Consider the following 11,082-nt stretch of genomic DNA (forward strand, 5'->3'; position numbering starts at 1 on the left):
CCAACGAGAACTAATGCGGAAGTAAATAATCGCCATGGCATGTTAGCTACTGAGAGGGGATAGCAAGTTCAGCGTGGGTGCTCCGTTAAGTTAAACGGATACAATAATTTACAACTTAAGGGTTAGTTGTTTGGACGTTAAAAATTAACAGATTCACCCAGTTTGCATATCCATTATAAATACTTTACAAGAGTCAAGGAATCGTGCAGCACGTTTGAGGCCTTGAAATACGCATGCTAGCGAAGCTAATCTCCCTAACGTTAACGCGGCTGTTCAGCTAGCTAACGTTTAGCACCATAGCAAACGACCACTCAAGGGGTTAGCTAGTTCCACTAGCTAATGTCGGCTATCCTTTTAAAGAGATAAGTAACGTCACCCCATCTAGCGTTAACTCTGGCCGTGGTGGAGGGAAAGTTCGGCTATATCTAAAATGATCATTGAAAACCTCGATGCCTTGAAAACGTGGCTGTCTGAAACCCTCGAGCCTATGTAAGTAACGTTAGTTATTAGCGACTGAGCTGTTGCCTCAAATGAACTTTAGCCATTATAGCTTAGTCTGAGTTACACAAGCTACTGTTAGAAACACAAACAATACACCGAAATGTAAGGGTGGCATTCATTGTTGATAATGTTGTATTTTCTGTGCTATTTGTCATTTTTACATTTATTGCTATGTTCGTGTGGTTTATGGCTTTTATCTGCACAATTCCAGCTGTGATGCTGACCCTTCTGCCCTCGCCAAGTATGTTGTTGCTTTGGTGAAGAAAGACAAAAGTGAAAAGGAACTTAAAGCCCTGTGTATAGACCAGTTGGATGTATTTCTCCAGAAAGGTAATTAATCTTCCTGCATCATGGAAGATGTACTTTGCCTGTCTTATTTCATGTATCACGTTATCCAGTGTGTTGTTTATATGTGTATTCATATATAGTCTTCAACTTGCACAATGAACTTCTTTCAGAGACCCAGTCATTTGTGGATAAGCTGTTTGAAGCCATTAACAACAAAAACTACCTCCCGCAGCCAGAGCAACCATCCTCTCTGATCAAGGTTGAGAAAGATGAGCAGAAAAAAGATGAGGTAATCTTCCCATGTTGTCAAGAACATTGGACAACAATTGGAAACTAAAGTATATTGTTGTACCAAACATTATAGAGGGCCTCTCATGTCAGTGGCCACCTTGCATAGAAAACTTTCATTTGAAGTTACTTTTTTCTTTGTTTAGACAAACCGGGAAGACGAACGAGAGAAGAAGTTTCCTCGGCGAGTGAATCACAGCCCATCGCAATCAAGCTCACGTTACAGCAGAGATATCAGGTCTGCACAACTGCCTGGTTCAACTTTCTTTTTTTACTTTTTTTTTTCTTCAACTGATTATCATGTCTTTTTACCCAAACCTCTAGAAGAGGAGACGATCGTAAGAGAGACGATCGCTCCAGGAAGAGGGACTATGACCGCATTCCACCAAGGAGGGACTCGTACCGCGATCGCTACAATCGCAGGAGAGGTCGAAGTTACAGTCGGAGCCGCAGCCGGAGTTGGAGCAAAGATCACATCCGAGACCGCGACAGAGAAAGGGACAGAGATAGAGACAGGGACAGAGATAGGGATCGAGATCGCAGCAGGAGTCGGTCACACAGCAGAAATCGGTCTGGAAGCAGGAGTACAGGTAAGAACCTTATCTTGATCTAAATTGATCTAAAATGATCTAAGGCCGCCTATACATGATCACCAGCAGAATCACTTTGTACCACTTTGAACATGTTTTTCTGTGAAGAAAGCAATGGCAACACTCTTTTACATCTTGCAGTCTGCTCAAAACATACTCCATTTCAACTGTGATCCCGTTTGTTGCTGACCTTTTTAAAGTCTGTCCCGTCAGATAAGAGCTGACCAGGAAGCTTGTGGAACACAAATCTATATCTCATGGGTTCCTGAGATGGATTTGTCAAATTTATTTGGGGGGGTTAAGCATTATTGAACTGTTCTTGTTAATGCATTATATATAATTGTATGATTTACAATTACTGTACATGATGACTCATCAACATTGACCTCAGTATTTGGAACTGATGCATCCCAATAGCGATAGCTCTGACAGCTGGTGATCATAACTGGATATTTGGATATGGTTCAACTAAGGATAAAAATACCCTGAAAACAATGTGAATGTTTTGTAATGTGTAAGTCTATTTTTTTCACTGCTATACATGCCATTTTACTTGTACCATAATACATAAACATAATTGCTTATTTGCAGAACAAGATCCTGGTAAGTTGAAGTTTGATCCTGATCGAGTGGACAGGCCAGAGAGTGGGGATGGCTACACCCCAGCCCTGGTACCCGCTGCAACCACGTCACACTTCCCTGTACCAACACTGAGCAGCACCATTACAGTCATCGCCCCCACACATCACCATAGCAACAACACCACTGAGAGTTGGTCCGACTTCCGCCCTGGGCACCCTGTGGATCGTGGCCTTTTTAATAGGGGTCCACCCCCTCAACAGAGAAAGCGATGCCGAGACTACGATGGTAAGCTGATTAAACATGTTTCCATTGAAAGTATGTAGATTGGCTGTTTCTTTTTAATTTCTTTGTATTTCTGTGTGTGTTAGAAAAATTATGATACATACTTTTTCTCTGATTATTATTAAAACTGTTTGCATAATAATATCGTATTGTACTGATCACGCTAAACAAGATAACCATTGAGCCATTGTTTGTCCTTGTGAAAGGCACAGGATGTTTCTGGGGGCAGAGCTATGGAGCTAGAACAGTGACAGTAACCTGTGGTATTGAAAATAAATGTTAAAAAAAAATGGCAGAGATCAACAGACTAACTTGAAAGGTAAACTTTAGGAAGACATTGCAGATATGAGGTTTTAACACATCTGTGAGGATTCCTGTGGAGGTGCGGTCTCTCACCAGTGGCTTAATGCCAAATTCTATTCTCATTACCACAGGTTACTGTCACTGTTCTAGTTCCATATAGAGCAGGTAGAGGAGATTCCAAGACTGAATGAGATAAACTGACATCAACGAATGGGATAAAACTGACATCAACATGACTCCGTATTAACATCTACTTTTTATAAATAAGCAGCTGTTGAGAGTTTCCAGTTAGGCATTTTCTGTATTATTCTGTAGTGTAGAAACTCTCTCTTTGGGTTCACAAGTAAGAGTGAACTTTGATATAACTTCAGTGGTCTTTGTCTATTCTTGATACTGTAATTATTCCAACAGTGTGTTAGATGTTCTACATTTTTCTGATATCTTTTCCAGAAAAGGGCTTTTGCATGAGAGGGGACATGTGTCCTTTTGACCATGGAAGTGACCCAGTTGTAGTGGAGGATGTCAATTTGCCCAATATGCTGCCCTTCCAACCTCCACCAATCCCAGGTGTGGACCCACCACCACCCCCAGGTCTTCCACCACCACCACCTCTCATCAACCCCCCACCTGTGAACCTGCGCCCCCCTGTGCCCCCACCGGGCACCCTTCCACCCAGCCTTCCACCTGTTGCAGGTAGGAATTCAGAATTGCTAACTTACATTTTATGTTTCAGTTTCCTATAAGTATTATATAATGTAGTTTTTATAAACAATTTCCATATTCCACATTGGATTAAATATAAAAGCACCATAAAGTGGGATGTGAATAATTACAGATACACGTATAGTTTCTTCAGAATTCCGTTGCTACACAACAGCTTACGTCTTGGTCTTAATGGCTTAATTAAAAGAATTAGGAAACATCCAACATTTTAAGGACATTCATTTTCTTTGTGAATGAATAATGTATGGTGGTATGTATACTTATGCCCCCTGTATTTTAAGGAAGAACATTTATTTATCTATGATACATTATTCATTCAAAAAGACAATTGGTGTCCTTAAAGGTTGAATTTTTCCAATTTTTTAATTAAAGTAGAAATCCAGTCAATTTTGATACGTGACTCTGTTTGTAAATTGTCACAGTGTTGTAAAAACACTTTGTGCTGTCTACACCGTGTTCTTTTCCTGTTAGCGTTAGCACCTTACAGGCTTGCCATGTTGGGGGAATTCATATTAATGTTAAAAAAAAATCATAAAGTGACGTTTTTGTGCCGTGGGACCTTTTAAAAAGAGATGGAAAGAAAAAGTGTTACCTGCTTTATTGACAGCTAGAATAATTGCCCGTTCAGCACACGTCAGATGCAAAATAACAAAACTGGTTGTACTAGTTGGTGTTTTGTCTAAACTTCTCCTTCTATACCTGTTTGTTTAAATCTGTCGGACACAGGTCCTCCTCCTCCGCTTCCTCCTCTGCCACCGTCGGGTATGGATGCTCCTCCCAATTCCATGACCAGCTCTGTTCCCACCATTGTCACCTCTGGCATGCGCTCCTCACTTCCCCAGCCCTCAGGGCCACGCTTCACCTCCGGTAATGGTTTTGTCTTTTTGGTGTTACAAATTTTATTTTAGTGCCGTCAGTTTAACGCGTTATTAACAGCGTTAACGCAAACCCATTTTTTCATCCCAAGATTAACGTTATTTTTGGCCTAGCAAACTTTTTTTTTTGTAAAGTTAGAAAAACTACAACACCGCACCGGATCTGATTAGACGGGAAACAAAACCGTACGCTGCACACACTTGTTTGGGCTTGCGAGCCGAAGAGTAGCAACATCACGTTTTGAGTGGGTGCCGAGCGCAAGCCAAAAAGATTCTGGATGGAAGTTTACTTTTTCATAGTTACCAAATGGTTCCATCGACAACACCAAAGTGATCTGTGTGTTTTGTCGTTGACTGAGCTATCGTCACAGCACGACCAGTCTGATATACTACTTGGAGACCCCAGTCAAAGTATTTTTTTCACCCTTTTATTGATGGACAGTGTAACTTTGTTTGAGAGATGATTTAAGTGTGAATGACTGCTCACTGTGAGAATGTTACATGTGAAATTGAACACTACAGTATGATATATGTTTTCAATAAAAAAACATTTGCACAAAGCAAGCGATCCACTTTTCCATATTGATAAGCGCATTAAAATGAGAAAAATAATGGGACAAAAAGAAATCAAGAGACATTTAGAATAGTTAAAAATGTGTGATTGATTAACTATGACATTACTGCGATTAATCACAATTAAATATTTTAGTTGTTTATTTATGTATATAAAAATGACTCTACGTTAGCTTTCTGTTATGAGTTAAAGTATTCTCTCTCTGCTGACCAGACAACTATGAGACCGATGTGTACAATCCCGAGGCTCCCAGCATCACCAATACCTCCAGGCCGATCTACCGCCATCGGGTCAATGCCCAGAGACCCAACCTCATTGGCCTCACAATGGGGGGGGTGGACCATCCACCGAGAGGTATTGTTCACATGAACTGAGCCATTTTTATTTCAGCAGATTGTCTTAAAACATCCACATACTTTATAGTCTACCATTTGCATGCTTAGTACTTTGGCCAGTGCGGTGAACTGTTGTTGCTTTACAAACAAGGAGAATACCACTATACAGTTCATGCTTCTGTATTTGTGTATTGGCTGTCTGTTTAAAAGTCTTGCTCTAGAGTTGTGATCTCTTTTTGAGTGGTGTGCCCTGTAGTCAGTGTTTGTTTCTCACCAGACAAGATCCCAAACAACAGCATGAGGATCGTTATGGAATCTGATTCAAGGAAGAGGCCACCTGTCTCCCATGATGGAGGCCTCCCCTCCAAGAAACATTGGTTTGATAAGTAAGATGCCTTTTTCCTGTAGTTGAAAAAATAAGTCATATGCTGCCTTTTAACCCAGTTAAGCACTTTGGACAGAGGCATGTTTGAAGCCGCACTTGTTGAGTTGTTTAACAATTTATCTTCTCTGTCCAGACCCAACTTTAACAAACCCAACCAGCAGGGCTACCACAAAAGAATTCCTTTCTCTCCTAACACCAAGCTGCTGGTTCGACAAATTCCCCCCGAGCTCAACAACATCAGCAAACTCAATGAACATTTCAGCAAGTTTGGCACCATTGTTAACCTACAGGTTAGTCCCATGTGATGCTTTGGATATGAAAATCACAACTTTGATGATTAGTAGTCAAATTATGTGGGAAATAAATAGGTAACTAATAATTATTTATAATATAACTAAGACACTGTACACATTATATGAATCAGTCCTAATGTTTTGTCTCAATTGTTTATTGTGTGCTGTCTGAAAATTTTGACATTTTATTTTGATCTTTCAAAATCTTCAATCTGAAAAAACAGTCATCAGTAATATTATTTTTAACAGTTGTGGCCTATCCAAATATGGGTAAAGCCAGCAAAGATTACAGGAGGAACTAAAGGTTAAAAAAAGTTTTGTGAAGTCTCAAATCAGAGCCACCTAGAAGCATCCTTTAAATTAAAAACTACCTACCTTATTCCAAACACTGTCATGCACTGTTTTTTGACGGATAGTTACTGTGACAGTTGGGATGGGAAGGGGAAAATTACTTCATGAAGTTGCTCTTCTCTTCATTTGATAACATGAAGGTGTTGATGGAAAGTAAAAAAAAAAGAGAAATCAATCATCCAGTGTTACTTGCAGGTTTACAGCATGTGTGCACTCCTGTAATATAACTCTCACATTACCATTTTTTATATCTTTTTCGACAGGTGGCCTTCCAGTATGACCCAGAGGGGGCACTGATCCAGTTTTCCTCTCCAGACGAGGCCAAGCGGGCTATGCAAAGTACAGAAGCTGTTCTTAACAACCGCTTCATCAGGGTGCACTGGTTTCGGGACGACGGAAATGATGGACCAAGCCAGTCTCAATCACAGCAGCAGCCTCATCAACAGCCAGCTATGGTAAAAGTTAATTTGAAATCTGTTACGCTTAATGTGGTTATTATAAAAAAAACAAATTGCCTTAACATCAACTCAAATATTGCTAGTGTTCACCTTGGTCAATATTTCCAGTAAGATACACTTGTGAATAACAAGTTGAGTTTATGCGATTGTTGAAACAAGTTAAATTGCATTTAACTTGTTTGAGACAGGATGGACAATTTATGGAAAATTTAACAACATTGAAATTCAGAAGCTGTTATCAACCTATTTTCCCCATGACGATCATTAGCCGTTGATCGACAAGCAGGAAACGGAGTCTCGGTTCAACCGTCTGGGAGGCTCTGAACACAACTTCTGCATTTTATGTCCGTGGACAGCTGAAGGCTTGTACCTGTGTCACCGGTGAATTTGAATTTTTAGTGACTTAATTAATGTTATAAGAAACGTGTTGCCGTTTTAAGAGATTTTTAAATGAACCTGACTGACATTTTATCACTGCCGGGGTATTGTGCTAGTGGATGGTGCATGAAGGAGCAGCAGGGCAAAATGCAAATGGGCTGGGTGAAATGGAATAAAAATAAGAGTTTTGTGATTGATATGTACAATATCAGATCACATCACCGGTCTAATCACTGCAACAGCTGTGCCAATCACAGTCATGACAACAATAGCTCAACAATTGAAAAGAGGTTTCTCCAGGAAAACCTATTGTTGTCTGGATGGAACGCATCAATTCAAAGTCAGTTCAGTTTTAATTCTGATGAATCCTCTCTAAAAAGTGGTCACATCATAAAATGTGACACAGCAGTTATGCATTTCAAGAATAAAACATGAAACACAAAGAAAGTTGGAAAAGAGGGAAAGATGAACAGGATTGATGAGCTCCTGTAATCCGGTGTCTTCCGTATAACATTACATAATATAATAATATGATGTAACCAAAAGCATTCCTTTAACATACAGACATCTTCTCTTCAAGAGTGTTTTTGATTCTATGTGAAAGTGGGCTTGAGACACCACCGGCTTTCACATTTTGTCACTTGGATAAAGCAGTTGCACAATTGCCAGTTTTACCGCCAAATTCAGGTAAAAGTACAGAGAACTTCTTTCACCGAGTGCTGTGAGTCATTCTAGAAGACGTAGGATGATAATTTAGATGCACCATAAATTCAGCACAAAAAAAACACTATTAAACTGCTAGCCTAACATCAGACTTGTATCACAGTGGCAATGTTAAAATGAATTAATGCTTTTATCGAGACAATTTGATAAACATCCTGTTTATCATTCAGCAGGCTTCAGCCGCCTCTCTTAAGCAGTCTGTCAAAGATCGCCTCGGACCCCTGCTCACTGCAAACTCTGAGCCCTCCCAAGATTCCAGCGTAGCCTCTCAGGTGTGTGTGTGGGGGATGGTGTTGAGAATGTTCTTTTTTTGCATATGCTTGTCAATATCTGCAGAAGAAGTGCAAATTTTGTATTCTTTTCCCCATTTGAGCAGAATTCCTCTAAGGTGTCAGTAAAGGAACGTTTAGGTTTTGCTGCCAAACCAGCAACTCCTGTTGAAACAGTAAGTGTTCTCACTTTTCAGAATTACTAATGTTCTTTTTGAATTTCTAACCTATTTTAAATCATGTAAATGTTATGTCTCCCTTTTCAGGTGTTTTCGACGTCCACGGGCCTCACAAAGACTGTCTACAACCCTGCTGCCATGAAGGCAGCCCAGAAAACCTCAGTGGAAGCCCTGAAGAAGAAACAGGTGAGAAGAGAAATAGAAGGGAATGGTGGGAAGTGGAGAGATCCAGAAGCAAGGCCACAATAGAATGAAATGGGAAGCAAGCAACTTGGATTCTCTTACTAAAAACATAAGATTCCTTTCCTTTTACAGGAAGCTTTAAGACTACAGCAGGATGTAAGGAAGAAGAAGCAGGAAATATTGGAGAAGCACATTGAGACACAGAAGGTAAAATAATCTATATATCTTATAATAACTAGGACTGTATCTCTTGTGTGCCAATCACCTGTGTGCATTTAGATTCCACAACCACGCTATACAAAACTTAAGTGTGTGTGTGTGTGTGTGTGTGTGTGTGTGTGTGTGTGTGTGTGTGTGTGTGTGTGTGTGTGTGTGTGTGTGTGTGTGTGTGTGTGTGTGTGTGTGTGTGTGTGTGTGTGTGTGTGTGTGTGTGTGTGTGTGTGTGTGTGTGTGTGTGTGTGTGTGTGTGTGTGTGTGTGTGTGTGTGTGTGTGTGTGTGTGTGTGTGTGTGTGTGTGTGTGTGTGTGTGTGTTCTGCAGGAGGCCCGACTCACCTCTTAAACCACATAGGCAACATGAGTCCCCAAGCATTTTATTAGTATAGATTCAACATGGCATCATGACTTTGCTTAAATAGACACGCCAAGTGGTGTGTTATCTGTACGCATTTTGAGCTATCCGCATGTATTTTTACGCTGAATACACATAGTACACACACACGCCAGTTTCTGTGTTATTGCGAGAAAAAAGCTAAGGTTGAGTTTAGGAAAAGAAGAACAGGGTTTTCTTCGGGGAAAAAATAGAAAAGACAATCGACTGAGTTTAAGAAACACGACACGCGGGACATGATTGCCGGTCCCTGGGTGAAAGTCTTTGCCCTTTCATACTACTCACAATGGAGTAAATTCACATGCAATCTCAAGGTTACATAACTTAATGCAGGACAGCGTTGATGCTAAACATGCTAAAAAGCAGGTATGCGTGTTGATAACATGCCAATAATGGCATACGCCATTTAATGATATTAGTCTGGTATTATTTGAGAGCTTTGTGTGGAATCTGTGACTCATTAACTGTGTCAAACGGTTGAAGATCATGTGTCAACATGCTATCTTGTTTATGCCTTTTTAAAATCATAAAAACGAAACAACTAAAATGATCCATATTTTCATCACTATACAACATTTTAGCCTGTCTAGTGCCCTGTGTGACTTGTGTCTGACTTTGTTGACCGCGGCGCAAACAACACTTAAACTTGTAATTCTTGTAAATTCTGTTTTTCGCTACCATCCCCTGCAGCTCCTGATATCCAAACTTGAGAAGAACAAAGCAATGAAGGCAGAGGATAAAGCCAAGATCATGGAAACGTTGGGCATGTTAACCAAGAGCATCACCAAACTGCAAGAGGAGATAAAGGGAATCTCAGGCAGCAACAACCCACTGCGCACAACCAAGAGCAAGGCCCAGGTAGTGCTATCTCCCAGCTACAACTCACACACACACACGCACACACAGTTTTAATTCACTCATGCTGTATGAATATCTCCTCACCTTGCAAGCAGAAATGCATAAGCTTCCCTGCTTTGCTTTGAGTTTAGTTTGTGGTAGGTAACCAGCATTAGGGTAATAGCTCAGGGTGTTTATTTAAACCGCTTTCATTCCGCATTTATGTTCACCTATTAGTAGAAAGTCAAAGGACTGGACTTTCTGTCTATCCAGTTCCCTTTGACTTATTAGTTCCTGATCAGTTTGCTGATGTGAGTGGATAACTTGTTCAGGCACAGAAGGAGCTGCTGGATGCTGAGATGGACCTGTACAAGAAGACCCAGACGGGAGAGGACACTGCTTTGTTGAAGATCAAGTACACCCAGCTGCAAATTGAGGTATTGACTTTGATCTTGAAAAAAAGAAAAGAAAAAAGCTGTCCCTCAAGCTATCAATCAGATTTTTGTACTCTGTTTGACATCTTTTGAACCCTGTTTTGAAACCCAGGCGGCTAAAAGGGGACTCCTGTCACCAGGACGAGGCCGTGGGGTCCACGCTCGGGGCCGCGGTGCTCTCAGGGCCCGGGGACGGGGCTCCAGAGGTCGGGGAAGAGGTGTGTCACTGCATGCATTCGTGGACTATCGACCACGGGCAATGGAGATTTCTGGTTTCACCGAGGCAGACCATGTAGATCTGCTGCCACACTTTGCTGTAAGTTAGCGTGTAACTACATTACTGAGAAAAGGAGATCTCCATATCCACAATGCACCAATGTGACCTTTCTGACGTGAGCTGTGGGTGGGAGATCAGAGGACTGTTGAAGGGCACTGCTAGCGTAACGGTTGATAGGGATGGGCATGCAATGCTTGCCGGTTAGTTTGTAAATAGACTATATCCACGACGTGGATATATTTGCTTTGTGCAATTTTTTTGAATGAAAAACATGTAACATTCTCACTTGGAGCAAATAATCTCTCACACAATGTCACACTGTCGATCAATAAAATGTTGAAAAAAATACTTTAAGGAGGGGGGGGG

At 40.9% G+C, this 11,082-nt stretch overlaps 1 protein-coding gene across 2 annotated transcripts in view; it reads left to right on the top strand.

Annotated features, from left to right (window-relative positions):
- Positions 1-11,082, top strand: part of rbm26 (RNA binding motif protein 26) — a 13,978-nt gene continuing 2,896 nt past the window's right edge. Inside the window, exons 1-19 of one of the 2 annotated variants that reach the window (XM_034875628.1) lie at positions 1-489; positions 713-831; positions 960-1,078; positions 1,224-1,315; positions 1,402-1,667; positions 2,259-2,534; positions 3,285-3,527; positions 4,284-4,424; positions 5,220-5,360; positions 5,619-5,727; positions 5,860-6,016; positions 6,634-6,825; positions 8,103-8,201; positions 8,306-8,374; positions 8,465-8,563; positions 8,693-8,767; positions 9,859-10,026; positions 10,338-10,442; positions 10,552-10,755. In XM_034875628.1, the coding sequence (XP_034731519.1) occupies positions 431-489; positions 713-831; positions 960-1,078; positions 1,224-1,315; positions 1,402-1,667; positions 2,259-2,534; positions 3,285-3,527; positions 4,284-4,424; positions 5,220-5,360; positions 5,619-5,727; positions 5,860-6,016; positions 6,634-6,825; positions 8,103-8,201; positions 8,306-8,374; positions 8,465-8,563; positions 8,693-8,767; positions 9,859-10,026; positions 10,338-10,442; positions 10,552-10,755 (2,733 nt within the window). In that variant the 5' untranslated portion in view covers positions 1-430. Of the gene's footprint in view, positions 490-712; positions 832-959; positions 1,079-1,223; positions 1,316-1,401; positions 1,668-2,258; positions 2,535-3,284; positions 3,528-4,283; positions 4,425-5,219; positions 5,361-5,618; positions 5,728-5,859; positions 6,017-6,633; positions 6,826-8,099; positions 8,202-8,305; positions 8,375-8,464; positions 8,564-8,692; positions 8,768-9,858; positions 10,027-10,337; positions 10,443-10,551; positions 10,756-11,082 lie in introns of both variants that reach the window. The other variant, XM_034875619.1, reaches the window with a different exon arrangement.

The sequence above is a fragment of the Etheostoma cragini genome, chromosome 1, assembly GCF_013103735.1.
Source record: "Etheostoma cragini isolate CJK2018 chromosome 1, CSU_Ecrag_1.0, whole genome shotgun sequence".
Classification (NCBI taxonomy): Eukaryota; Metazoa; Chordata; class Actinopteri; order Perciformes; family Percidae; genus Etheostoma; species Etheostoma cragini.